At 43.9% G+C, this 14,603-nt stretch overlaps 1 protein-coding gene and 1 long non-coding RNA gene across 2 annotated transcripts; one reads left to right on the top strand and one right to left on the bottom strand.

Annotated features, from left to right (window-relative positions):
- Positions 1 to 326: 326 nt before the first annotated feature.
- LOC110137135 (ribonuclease 7-like) lies at positions 327 to 3,394 on the top strand. The gene has a single exon (XM_020893371.2). The coding sequence runs from the start codon at positions 690 to 692 to the stop codon at positions 1,158 to 1,160; it is 471 nt and encodes a 156-aa protein (XP_020749030.1). The 5' UTR covers positions 327 to 689; the 3' UTR covers positions 1,161 to 3,394.
- A 207-nt stretch (positions 3,395 to 3,601) lies between these two features.
- Positions 3,602 to 14,196, bottom strand: LOC139035593 (uncharacterized). Its single transcript, XR_011488201.1, has 2 exons — positions 14,045 to 14,196; positions 3,602 to 7,884 (listed from the first exon to the last, which is right to left on the bottom strand). It is a non-coding gene; the product is annotated as an uncharacterized lncRNA (long non-coding RNA).
- Positions 14,197 to 14,603: the final 407 nt, after the last annotated feature.

Raw genomic sequence — 14,603 nt, 5'->3', positions numbered from 1 at the left:
CCCACACCCAAATAAAAGCACCACAGGCCAGGCAAGCTCTTAAGGAGTTTGTGGTGGGAGAGGAGGCCCTCAGAGATCTGAAGACCAGCGGAGGGAAGGTGTGTCCACTGAGCCGGCATTGCAACAGGAAGACTCCTTCACGAGGTGAGGCCACAGTAGGACGTGGGTGAGGGGAGGACAGGGAGGGATGGGTTCTGGTCAGATAAGAGTACCCTCAGGTGAGTGACAAGGTGGGCAAAGGGGGGACTCAATGTGGAGGGATGAGGACACACAGGGGGGAGAGGAGAGAGATGCTGGGGGCTGGGGGCACAAAATGGGCCTTTGGAGGAGATGGGGATGGAGTCGTGGAGGGTATAAAACAGAAAAGGATAGAAACAGGGACACAGAAGGAGGGAGGTGAGGGAGAGGAGATGGAGCAAGGAGTAGGAGACGTGTGGGACAGAATGAATGAAAGAAGATAGGGACACAAGATGAGGGGGACAGAGCCCTAGGATTATGGGAAGGGATCATAGCAGCTGTGGGCACGCAGAGAAGACAGGGGGAAAAAGACAGGCAGAGGGAGGAAGGAGACAGAGGGAGGGAGATGGTGATTCGGTGGAAGGAGCAGGTTCAGGAGGGCTAATTTCCACCTCCTGCTCTCCATCCCCAGAGACCCCAGTCCTCCCTTCCAACTGTGCCCCCTAAGACAGATGGCGCCAGCCAGAGCAGGATTCTGCCCTCTGCTGCTGCTCCTGCTGCTGGGGCTGTGGGTGGCCGAGGACCCAGTCAGTGCCAGGCCTGGGAACATGACCCCAGCTCAGTGGTTTGAAATTCAGCATGTGCAGCCCAGGCCTCAAGGCTGCAACGCCGCGATGCGCAAAATCAACAAGTTTTCCAAACGCTGCAAAGACCTCAACACCTTCCTACATGAGTCCTTCTCCAGTGTGGCCACCACTTGTCAGACTCCCAACAAAGCCTGCAAGAATCATAAGAATAACTGCCACCAGAGCCAGAAGCCTGTATCCCTGACCGACTGTAAGCTCACCTCAAAGAGATACCCAGACTGCAAGTACAAGGAGAAGAAACGGGTCGCTTCTTACATCGTGGCCTGTGACCCTCCCAAGAAAGGGGACTCTGGGAAATTCAAGCTGGTTCCTGTCCACTTGGAAAAAGTCCTTTAGGTTTCCAGCCTACCTTGTGCTTGAGCTAATTCCCTCTTCAGACCTCTGGACCACTCCTCCACCCAGAAGGTTCTCTTCTGACATCTCTTGGGACACTTCCTGGCTCAAGCTCCTCTGAAAAGATAGAGGCCTGGAGGGCTGAGGTGATACCTTAGCAGGCTAAGCTCTGGAAGAGATGGTGATCTCTCTACTTTTTATTGCTGTTTTTTCAGAAGTTTATCCCCAATAAGCTTAAGGGTGTGGGTTCCTTGGTCTGTGCCTCGTACATCTCTCCCGTGCCCTATCTTCTTATGGCAGCATGGCACGAGGAAGAAAGGACTGGAAAAAGCGTGTATGGGATTTAGGAAAGAGTTACTCCGGTTCCTAAACTAGGCCTCTTCCCCAGCCCTGATGTGGTGGTGAGGTGGCCTGTGTGCAGGGAGGCGGCCGGAAAGGAAGAGAAGGAGGCCATAACACATCACAATGATTGGGCATTTCAGGCTCTTCATGGTGTGTCCACGGGCGTCCCTTGTGAGACAGACTTGACAGAGATTACTTACTTCTTTAGGGATGAGGAAATTGAGGTTTCAGATGGCTTTATTAATTAAAGAGCTTGTCAGGGAGGTTCGTAGCAGAATTTGGACTTGAAACCAGGTCTCCTGACTCTGCCTGCCGTGCACTTTCTAGTTTATCACTGGGCCCGAAATGGAGAGCTCTGCAGGGACCAGGGGGTTACTGGGTGAGAGTTCACCCGTGAGGCAATGTCGGGGAGCTCCGAAGAGCCAGTTACGCCATGCTGGCTGCAGGAAAGGTCATTACCTCTCTAGCCAAGGGACTGCTGCTGAGGTGTTCCAAGGATCGTAATCCTCTCTCTTCCCTGCACCCCACCCCCGCCCCGCCGCTCTGCCCTCCCCTTCTCCAGCCCACTACTCTTCCGTCCTGGGCCCTGGGCCTGGCTCTGGCTGGCTGGATCGCTTAGCCCTGAAGGCACAGTGCGTCAGGGAAGTGTCCCAGCTTCATCCCGCTGTTCCAGGATCACATTTCCCTTGACCTCAAGGGACTTCCGTGGCCCAGTGCCTGCTTGTCACAAACAAGCTTGTGGGAGCTGCCAGAGCTTCCTTCCTCCCGATAATGATCTCTCCTGCTTGGTGCTTCCCTGGCTCTCCGCTCTGGCTGTCCGCCCAGGCCAGAGGGGTTGAGATGTGGAAATGCCACCTCCCTGTCCCCCAAGGGCTGCAGACACCAATTCTCCCTTCCTGGTGAGCAGAACTGGAGAAACTATTGGTTTCTGTCAGCTCAGTGCTGATAGCCTCCCACTCATAGCCCCCACCCAGCATTGTCTGCAGCCCTGACCATCACCAGCCCCTTCTCTCTCTCTTAATCTCAGTCCCAAACTTCACTACGCCCATGCCCACCCTAGCTGAGCACCTAAAGACTACCTTGTTAGACCTTCCCTTCCCAGCTGCGGAGTCTACTGCCTACCTGTCCCTTCTCAACACTCCAGTGTTCCTTTATGCCTTACCAGAGTCAGGTAAGCTTTGGAGCCAGATACAATTGGATATAAATCTTGGCTCAGTCCTTTGTGACTACATGTCTTCAAGAAAACCAGCACCTCTTTGCAACTATGTTTCCATGTATATTGGAGTAATACCAACTACCCAATAGGATTTCAAGAAGACTTAGAAATGACATTTTTGAAGTCTCAGTCAACCCCTGGCACTGGTAAGCAGTCAATAATAATAGCTAGTAGCAGGCAGTAGTAGCAATAACCCTATCATATCCACTTTTGGCTAGACAGACCAGGTGGTTTGAGATGGTGAGGGAAGGGATGATGAAAACAATGGGGAGCAAAACATCGAACACTTCAAGCCAAGTGTGGGGCCAATACATTGATGATCCTTAAAAGTAGAGGGGCAGTAAATATACTTTATAGCCAAATGACTGAATGTAAAGTCTACATATCTATGGTCACTGTGCTATACATTTATCACTCTAAATAGACGATTTTCAATGGAGGTATATGGATAACCATGACTGACGGGTAGCTGATTTTTTGCTTTTCACTTTTTTCTTCTTTAACAACTCTTTTTATACTATTTATTGATGATTTTTCTTATGGATATTATGGTTTTGGAAGACATCCTCCTCATAAACTTCTTAAGTGGCTAAAATTAATGTATTCTCTCAAAATAAAAAGAATTTTCAAATATAATTTTTTTTTCTTGAAGGACTCATAATCTCAAAATTAAACATAATTCTAAAGCAATCTATGACGATAATGGTCAGAATAGTGGTAGCCTTAGGGAGTACTAACTGGGAAGGTATAGGAAGTAAGCTGGAAGTGTTTGATTCCTGCTCTGGATATGCTTACTTTGTGAAAATTTACTGCGCTGCACATTTATGATCTGTGTACTTTACTGCATGGAAATTATGCCTCAATTTTAAACTCTTCCCAAAAAGTGTAGTTTTTAAAGATTAGTTTATTTAACATGAGAAATGCTAATACATCAATTCACAAATATTATAATAAAATAAAATCACAGAATCATGATCTAATCCATTTCTATCATCCTACTTTGTACTATTTGTTAAATTAAATAGTAGTTGGACTATTTACCCACACCAGGGTGTGGATTAAGCTCTCTTGGAGGGGGTCATCATTAACCCCATAGAGCCACCAGAACTTACACAGGACTGGGGAAACAGACTCTTGGAGGGCACAAACAAGACCCTGTGTGCACCAGGACCAAGGAGAAAGGAGCACTGACCCCACAAGAGACTGACTCAGACTTGCCTGTGAGTGTCCAGGAGTCTCCGGCAGAAGCGTGAGTCAGCTGTGGCCTGCTGCAGGGTCAGGGGCACTGAGTGTGGCGGTGCATGCATGGGACCTTTTGAAGGAGGTCATCCTTATCGCCAGGTCAGTAGGTGCCCAACAGGCTACTGGAGAAGAGTGGAGAAATAACTCCAGAAAGAATGAAGAGACAGAGTCAAAGCAAAAACAATGCCCAGTTGTGGATGTGACTGGCGATGGAAGTAAAGTCCAGTGCTGTAAAGAACAATATTGCATAGGAACCTGGAATGTTAGGTCCATGAATCAAGGCAAATGGAAGTGGTCTAACAGGATGGCAAGAGTGAACATCGATATTTTAGGAATCAGTGAACTAAAATGGACAGGAATGGGCAAATTTAACTCAGATGACCATTATATCTACTACTGTGGGCAAGAATCCCTTAGAAGAAATGGAGTAGCCATCATAGTCAACAAAAGAGTCCAAACTGCAGTACTTGGGTGCAATCTCAAAAAATGGCAGAATGATCTCTGTTCATTTCCAAGGCAAACCATTCGATATCACGGTAATCCAAGTCTATGCCCCAACCAGTAACACTGAAGAAGCTGAAGTTGAACAGTTCCATAAAGACATACAAGACCTTCTAGAACTAACACCCTTTTCATTTAAGGGGACTGGAAGGCAAAAATAGGAAGTCAAGAGATACTTGGAGTAACAGGTAAGTTTGGCCTTGGAGTACAAAATGAAGCAGGGCAAACCTGACAGAGTTTTGCCGAGAGAACACACTGGTCATAGTAAACACCCTCTTCCAACAATACAAGAGAAGACTCTACACATGGACATCACCAAATAGTCAATACCAAAATCAGATTGATTATATTCTTTGCAGCCAAAGATGGAAAAGCTCTATACAGTCAGCAAAAACAAGACCAGGAGCTGACTGTGGCTCAGATCATGAATTCCTTATTCCCAAATTCACACTTAAATTGAAGAAACTAGGGAAAACCACTAGACCATTCAGGTATGACCTAAATCAAATCCCCTACAATTATACAGTGGAAGTGACAAATAGATTCAAGGGATTAGATATGATAGACAGAGTTCCTGAAGAACTATGGACAGAGGTTCTTGACATTGTACAAGAGGCAGTGATCAAGACTATCCCCAAGAAAAAGAAATGCAAAAAGAAATGCAAAAAAAATGCAAAAAAAAAAAATGCAAAAATGTCTGAGGAAGCCTTACAAATAGCTGAGAATAGAAGAGAAGTAAAAAGCAAAGGAGAAAAAGAAAGATACACCCATTTGAATGCAGAGTTCCAAAGAATAGCAAGGAGAGATAAGAAAGCCTTCCTCAAAGATCAATGCAAAGAAATAGAGAAAAACAGTAGGATGGGAAAGACTAGAGATCACTTCAAGAAAATTAGAGATACCAAAGGAACATTTCATGCAAAGATGGGCACAATAAAGGACAGAAATGGTATGCACCTAACAGAAGCAGAAGATATTAAGAGGTGGCAAGAATACATAGAAGAACTGTACAAAAAAGATTTTCACTACCCAGATAACCACAATGGTGTGATTACTCACCTAGAGTCAGACATCCTGGAATGCGAAGTCAAGTGGGCCTTAGGAAACATTGCTACAAACAAAACAAGTAGAGGAGATGGAATTCCAGTTGAGCTATTTCAAATCCTAAAAGATAATGCTATTAAAGTGCTGCACTCAGTATGCCAGCAAATTTGGAAAACTCAGCAGTGGGCACAGGACTGGAAAAGATCAATTTTCATTCCAGTGCCAAAGAAAGGCAATGCCAAAGAATGTTCAAACTACCTCACAATTGCATTCATTTCACATGCTAGCAAAGTAATGCTTAAAATTATTCAAGCAGGCTTCAACATTACATTAACTGTGAACTTCCAGATGTTCAAGCTTGATTTAGAAGAGCCAGAGGAACCAGGGACCCTGGTTCCTGGTTCCTGGTTCCTGGCAAATTCCCAACATCTGTTGGATCATCAAAAAAGCAAAAGAGTTCCAGAAAAACATTTACTTCCACTTTATTGATTATGCCAATGCCTTTGACTGGGTGGATCACAACAAACTGTGGAAAATTCTGAAAGAAATGGGAATACCAGACCACCTGACCTGTCTCCTCTGACAACTCTGTATGCAGGTCAAGAAGCAACAGTTAGAACTGGACATGGAACAACAGACTGGTTCCAAATTGAGAAAGGAGTATGTCGAGACTGTATATTGTCACCCTGCTCATTTAACTTATATGCAGAGTACATCATGCGAAATGCCGGGCTGGATGAAGCACAAACTGGAATCAAGATTTCCAGGAGAAATATCAATAACCTCATATATGTAGATGATACCACCCTTATGGCATAAAATGAAGAACTAAAGAGCCTCTTGATGAACGTGAATGAGGAGAATGGAAAAAGTAGGCTTAAAACTCAACATCCCGAAAACTAAGATCATGGCATCCAGTCTCATCACTTCATGGCAGATAGATGGGGAAACAATGGGAATAGTGACAGACTTTATTTGGAGGGGGGGCTCCAAAATCACTGCAGATGGTGATTGCAACCATGAAATTAAAAGACGCTCCTTGGAAGAAAAGCTATGACCAACCTAGACAGCATATTAAAAAAGCAGAGACATTACTTTGCCAACAAAGGTCCATCTAGTCAAAGCTACGATTTTTCCAGTAGTCATGTATGGATGTGAGAGCTGGACTACAAAAAAGCTGAGTAGCGAAGAATTGATGCTTTTGAACTGTGGTGCTGGAGAAGACTCTCGAGAGTCCCTTGGACTGCAAGGAGATCAAACCAGTCCATCCTAAAGGAAATCAGTCCTGAATGTTCATTGGATGGGCTGATTCTGAAGCTGAAACTCCAACACTTTGACCACCTGATGAGAAGAACTGACTCATTTGAAAAGACCTTGATGCTGGGAAAGGTTGAAAGCGGGAGGAGAAGGGGACGACAGAGGATGAGATGGTTGAATGGCGTCACTGACTCAATGGACATGAGTTTGAGCAAGTTCTGGGATTTGGTGATGGACAGAGAAGCCTGGCGTGCTGCAGTCCATAGGATCGCAGAGTTGGACAGATTGAACTGAACTGTACTATTTATTGAAATATTGTAAATATTTTTGGCTCAAAAAGTATATAAGGTTTTTTCCTAAAGTTATCCTGGTAATCTATACTCTTCTACTATTTATATAACTGTCAACTAATGAAAATAGAAAAATAAAATATAAATAAAAATAAGAGACTATTTTTTAACTGAGAATTCTTAATGAATTCTATATGTAGTATAAGCTTTTGTGCTTGTGCTCGTACTCAGCTGCTCAGTTGTGTTCAACTCTTTGCGATCCTTTGGACTGTAGCCCGCCAGGCTCCTCTGTGCATATGATTATTCAGGCAAGAATACTGGAGTGGGTTGCCTGCCTTCTCCAGGGGGTCATCCCTACCCAGGGATCAAACCAACGTCCCCTGCATCTCCTCCACTACAGGCAGATTCTTTACCTCTGAGCTATAGGGGAAGCCAAGTATAAGATTTTACAATCAATAATTACATTTTCCTTAAAATAATAATCATGTATTTGTATTTCCACCAACTGATAGAATTTCAACTTTTAAAGTTCAGAAGGAAAATTTCACTTCCAGTTACATTCAGAGTGCTCACCAATATTTGAAAGAGCTTATTCCGATATTAACAATGAACCCAAATGACCTGACTTGTTTTCATACTAATGCATTAACTGATTAGATTTGACAGTCACCCACTCCTTCACATGATCTTGATCACAGCCAAGTTCAGGGATGCCAGGAATTATGTTGAAATAAGCATTGGGCTATTCAGACTTTAAAGGCCAAAGCTGAGGTCCAAAACGAATAAGAGGTTTGCGCCAATTACCAAGGTTGCATCTTGACACATTCTTACTTGAAGGCTGAAAAATGGGAAAAGAAAAGTGATTAGTTGTGAGATTTCTGTTCCTGGGGGTGGCAGCTTGAAGGGGGAGGAGGGTGTCCAGGGAGGTATCGCCCAGTCTTGGGTAGATGGCTCTCAAGGAAATTGTTTCGCCCTGGATCTATCTAAGGAGCAGAAATAGCATCTCATAAGGAACATAACCCAAAACTGGAGCTAGTGTGAGCTAACTTTCTAGGCCTGAGACTATCTGAGGTAGACTAGGTAGGAGACTTTTTGACATGACTCTAGTTGCTCCAAAGTCACAAGGCTCTGAAGAAAATGACCCACAGACACTATGAAGAGGGCCAGCTGAGTCAAAGCAGAGAGAAGGGTCCTGACCTCAAGGGCATGTTGTAGGAGGAGGACATGCCCTCGAGACTGGAAACTTTTTCCTCACATCCACTCAGATGGCCCTCTTCATAGTGTCTACGGCCCTAAGGGGTGACCTCAGAGCTACAGCAGCAGCAAACAAACCAATAACAATCCTCAGGGAACAGCCTTCCTGGCAAGAACCTTGCCCAATTTCACCACATCTGACCTGTGCTACTGCACAACTGGGCCTCAAAGAGAGCTTTGAAAACTTCAGATCCTCATTATAAAGTCCTCCTTCTACCTCCTATTCCACCTGGAGAGAGAAGCAGCAGTCACAGTTCTTACCAGGATGTTTTCCTGTGCAGGATTTCAAAGCCAGTAAGCATGGGAACATCCATGAAGCCACGGGGACATGAGAAAACATTGCTAGTGAGGCTTCATGGGAAGTTCACGGGAGGAGAGGCAAGGAAAGATGTCTACCCGTAATGGAAATATGCCCGTGAAGGAAAGTCCTCTTGACTTAGAGAAACTGGAATTTCCTCATCTGTGTAAAGGTCATCTACTTCAGAGTATTACACACATTAAATGTGATAACATAGACAAAGCACTTAGTACAGTGGCTGGTATGCAGGAAAAGTTTGAGAAATGTAATCATTTATATTTATTACTCTGATGTCAAATGTTGAGTGGCCAAATCTCTGATGGAGTAGGCCTGACTTCCGTAACAGAACAGAGGACTTAAACAAAGAAGGCAGAGCTCCTCCTCAGCCTCCTCTTGTCCAAAACAATTCCTAGCAAAGAGGAGATAAGGTAACGTTCAAGATTAGACAAAAAGGACAATATGCACTAATTTCTCTGCTCTCTCTGGAGTGAAGTGGGAGCAATGTTTTCAATTAGAGGGGAAAGAAAGCTATTGAACATTTCTATTAAGACTATGTAATGGGTTTTTCTCATCTCTACCATTCATGAATCCAAAGATGTGGAAAGAAGGCAAAGGAATCAAGGTCACTAACTTTTGAGAGTATCCTCCTTACCAGCTCCTCTCCAAAGAGTTCAATTATCACAGCAGTTGATGGAGAGAAGTTCCTAGTTATATTTCCACTTCCCTTCCTGAGTCATTTAAACTAGTCCTTGAGTAAGCTTACTGTCCCTTCATTCCATCATGGAAGACCTCTTGTATTTTTCCCACCCTCTGATTCAGCTTCAGTTGCTAGTCTGTCTTCTGTTACACAAAACTACCACCAAGGGTGGTCCACTGCTTTCTCATGGATTGTTTACAATGGTAAAATATCACCATTGTTACTTTCTATGATCTTCACCTGGAAACTTAGTTGAAGTTACACATTTAAAACATAAACTGTACACCTGAAACTAATACAATATTGTAAACCAACCATATTTTCACTATAAATAAATAAACTAGCAAACAAACTGACCTGGTGTGAATCAGTACAAATTCCTGCTTGGGCCATGGCATTCACGTCTGCATAGCTTTAGACTCTTTCAGTAGATATTCACAAAACGATCTCATAAGATGCTATATCCAGTGACCTCAGAGATCATCTAGTACTGCCCTCCCTATTTTGCAAATGAGAAAAATGAAACCCAGGGAACCTAAGACCCTGTGATTAGTTTAAGTAAGAACTCATGTTTCTTGAACTAGTCCAATGATATTTCTAAAGTGTTATTCCATAAATGGAAAAAAAAAAAAATAAAGTGTTATTCCAGTTAAAGCTTCCAAATGGATCTCAGACATCTTCCAAGGTCAAACTCACAATACATGACTGGCAAATCAATCAGCAAATGGGCAGGTTCCCAGATTGAGACAAAAGCATGTTCATCGAAAACAGAGTGTTCAGTGTCCATGATCCTCAGGTGTTTACCTTTCTGCTGCTCACCTGTGGACTACACCCCCTTCACCTGAATGCTTACATTGTATCAATGAGATGGAAAAAACAAAATAGCACCCAAGAACTTGACGGTAAACTCGTCAAGCATATCCCTGGGCCATGCCTGTTGGAGACATAAATAAGGGCACACAGCAAGAACAAAGGTCTTTACTCTCCATCTGCTGTTTGGGGCCAAGGTGAAAGCATTGCAGAGATCCCATTGGGTGGATCTACAGATGGGCCTGAAACATCCAAAATCTTTTATCTTTGGTAAGGATTATCATGCTTTACCCTCAAGTTTGGCACATCCAGAGCTGGGTGTTCATGGTCAACTAGAGACCCCAGAGCAATGTTTCTCAGACTTTTCCCTGAAGTGCTAGTAATGGCAGAGGAGAATTAATTAAACACTAAGTCATGTCCAGCAGGCATGAGCTTTCTCTGAAGCCTTTTTCTTTCACTTAATTAATATTTATAAAATAGCCACATGCATAGTTGTTTTATATCTTAGACTTTAATTTGTGGTAATAATGAATCAATGTTAATTTCCTGGTTTTGATGCCTATGCTCTGGTTATGCAGGCAGGCATACTTGTAGTTAGGAAATGTTCATTTTGGTATGAAGGGGCAATGAAGCACTTGGTCTGTAACTTAGTCCCAAACAGTTCAGAAATGTTAATAAAAATTAGGAAATATGGGTGAAGTATATAGGGGAGCTCAGTGTCCTATTCCTAAAACATATATAAATTTGAAATTATTTCAAAGCAGAAACATTTGAAAATTATTTTTTAAACAATTGATTTCAATGTTTCAATAAACCCTATCATAGTTTTATTTTGTGTTAAAAACAATGTTTCAAATTACTTCCTTTCCCCTCCTAAATATATGTTTTGGTAAAATTGGGAAAGAAGACATTTATCTCATGGCTTTGTGTGCACTTTGTGCATATCTGCATTCAACCTAGACTAGGAATACACTCGCCTTGATAAGGTTTTCTTTAATTTGCTCTCTGTGGACTATGCCTCTGACCGATATTTCTCTTAAAGAACTGGATGAGGGTTCAGCACACATTTTTCATTTTGGCTTGTTCTTTAACTACATAATGCAGTCCTGTATTATTTAGAGTGTTACTAATTTATGCCTTTTTTTTCTTAATTTTGTAAATAGAATTGAAAAAAATTTGTGCTGCTATTTTAAAACTACAAGCCAAAATCCAGAACTTTTTTGAATAATAGGGAGTGAATGCCCACCTTTCAACTCTTTGCAGCCCCATGGACTGTACAGTCCATGGAATTCTCTAGGCCGGAATACTGGAGTGGGTAGCCTTTCCCTTCTCCAAGGGATCTTCCCAACCCAGGGATCGAACCCAGGTCTCCCGCATTCCGGGCAGATTCTTTATCAGCTGAGGCACCAGGGAAGCCCACCTTTCACTCATTCTCTAAAAATTTCACTTTAAAAATTTTAAATATAGCCCAAATATCATTTACCACTGTTTATTCATACTTTAAAGGGGAATCTTATTTGGTTCTGGTTTGTTTTGCATTCTTCCCCTCAAAGCTTACAATTTTTAGAAATTTCTTTACATGTGAATCACTATGAGAATGAAAAACAGAAGTCTTATCAGGGAAAAAATAAGAACTGGACGAGGAAGATATGATAACCACAGAGCCAGCGCAGTAGGAAGGTTCTTCACATCTAAAAATGAGAAAAGAAACAAGGAGCCCTTGAAACTGGGACCTAGAACCCTCTCAGTAAGTGTTCACTCAGACTGTTTTTATCACTGTCATCATCACCCCTGGGAGGTGTGAATACTGAACGCAGGCTTAAAGTAAGTCAAAAACCTCAAAACACATGCAAGGGGAGACACAGACCCCCAGGCTTGTTGGATTGAAGACTACATCTTCTCCTGCCTGAGGACAGATCCTATAGAAAGAACAAAGGGAGGCAGTACACCCACTGAAGCACAATCATGGTGGACTGGACGTCCTGAGAAGGCCCCAAAGAGCTTCACAGTAGAGAAAAATGGAGCTGGTAAGAGAGAGAGTCAGCCACTGGGAACAGAGATTTCCTGTGATAGCACTCTGAGGCTCAAAGTTTAGAAACCAGAATCCAGGACATCTTATGGCCATGGGTCTTCCCCTCCAATTCTCTTGGAGGAGAATCCTTCTTAGAGAGATTCCTTGTCAAAGTTTCTGGCAAGCTCCTGCCTCAGCCTGAGACTAATCCAGCTCCTCTATCTAGCCTGGCTGTAGACTCAGTGCCAAGACCCAGCAAGCAGAGCAAGGAGGACGTTCAGAGAATCTCAGGCAAGGTAGCCCTACGGTCCTTCAGAGACACCCTGGAGCAGGGCTCTGCCCTTCAGGCTGCTCATCCTTCTAGCGTCCCTCTGGGTTTTTCCAGCCTGAGCTTGTATCTACCCAGCTTCCTGGACTTTCATTCTATTTGCATTTTTCTCTTTTCTCCCTCTTCCCTCTCTCCTGAGGATATCTTTATATATATTTACAAAGTAATTGAGGAGCTGAATATTCTCAATCTCAGTCTCCTTTCTGAATTAGAAGCGCAATAGTGTTTCACAGAAGAGCTGTGGAACGTCAGGGCATCCACTGTCAGGACTTCCATCATTAGGAGTAAGTACAGCTTCCAGTCACCTGTCCTGGCCCCACGTGGTACTCACAGATGTGTGAGCTGTTTGGCAGAAAGTTAGCTGAGAATCTTCCATACTGTGCCCAGAGAACCTGAACACTGTCAGCAGCCACCTGCCTCCTGAAGTTAACGTTATACCTTCACTCAGCTTGCCTCTTGGTGAATTTTACCTCAGGGCATCTGCACCCCAGCCTGCCTCATCCTTGGCACCTATGGAAAACATAGTCAACAACAGCTCCTCTCATGCATAGTCAGGAGTAACTTAGCCAAGCAAGTGAAGCTTCCCGCTGGTTACTCAAGCTGAACCTGTCCTCAGAGACCCCTGTGAACAGATCCCACTAAGGCCCTCTATTGAGGTGCCAGGAATCGGTTCTGGGCAATCTCACACAAGATCCAAGCAGAGGACCAGAAAATGTACACACCGCCCATTCTCCACTTGGCCACTTGCGGCCATTTGTAGTGCTCCTGGCCACTCCTACACCAGTCTTGCTCTTCCAGAACCCCCTTCTTCCTGAAGAGGCTGCCCCTCGCCTCCAGCGTAAAGCCTGACAACCATTATGAAGGTGGCATTTGTAGCTCAAAGACTACCTCAGGCCAGCAACAGATAGACTTTTCTGGCCCCCTCCTCACACCTCCCCAGTTCAGTTTAGTTCAGTAGCTCAGTCATGTCCGACTCTGTGACCACATGGACTGCAGTATGCCAAGCCTCCCTGTCCATCACCAACTCCCAACTCCCGGAGCTTACTCAAACTCATGTCCATTGAGTCAGTGATGTCATCCAACCATCTTATCCTCTGTCGTCCCCTTCTCCTCCTGCCTTCAATCATTCCTACCATCAGGATCTTTTCAAATGAGTCAGTTCTTCACACCTCCTAGGCTATCCTGGAAAAACTGGTCTCTACAGAATCAGTGCTTATTCTCCACACGCCCTCTTGGAGCTACCTTTGGGGTCTTCTTGCAGGATCTCTTTTCACATTCTAGTCTGGCCACTAGCACTTTGATGCTTCCTCTTGTTTCACAGAGTCTTTTAGAAATTATTCTTTTTAGAAAATATTTAGAAATTATTATACTTTTTAAAAATTATTCAACTGAAACTCTTCAGGTTATAAATGATGAGGAGACTAAGAGGACAAGAGTGGAGATTCAGTTCAACACACAGTTACTGAGTATCCCTCTGAGCTATCCCAGCTTTATGGAGACTGAGAAGCATGAAAGGACCTGATTTCTGCCCACAAGTTCACCATCTAGTTGGGAATCCTGAATACACACATCAGAGTCAAATAATAGAACAAGGTAGTACCTGATTGAGCATCCAACTGAGTGGTACCAGGAGTTCATGCTGAAGGAGGTATGTTCAGGAAAGAGTCACCCCAGGTAGAGTTGCACGGGAAGGTTCCAGCACAAGCTCAGGAGACCAAGCTGAGCTCTGAAGGATGGACGATAGTTGAGGGAAAACCTCTAGGGAAGAGGGAAAAAAAGCAGAAATAAAGTTGAAGAAAACAAAACATGTACAGGAGATGAAAAGAAGCCCAATCTATTAGTCATATGGTAACTGTCAGCCCATAAGGTAACTATCAGAAAGCAGTGTGGGGACTTCCCACACTGGGACAGGAATCTGACTGCCAATACAGCGGACAAGGGTTTCAGACCTGGTCCAGGAAGATCCCGCATGCCACAGAGAAGCTAAGTCCGGGTCCACAAGTGCTGCAACTACTGAAGCCCGTGGGCCTAGAGCCTATGCTCTGCAACGAAAGGAGCCAAAGCAGTGAGAAGCCCACGCACAGCAATGAAGACTCAGTACAACAAAAAATAAAATAAGGAAATAAGAGGAAATAAGTAGCCCTCTGAGCTAGCCACAT

The sequence above is a fragment of the Odocoileus virginianus genome, chromosome 6 (genome assembly GCF_023699985.2).
Source record: "Odocoileus virginianus isolate 20LAN1187 ecotype Illinois chromosome 6, Ovbor_1.2, whole genome shotgun sequence".
NCBI classification, from domain to species: Eukaryota; Metazoa; Chordata; class Mammalia; order Artiodactyla; family Cervidae; genus Odocoileus; species Odocoileus virginianus.
This window is presented reverse-complemented; position numbering and strand designations above follow the sequence as displayed.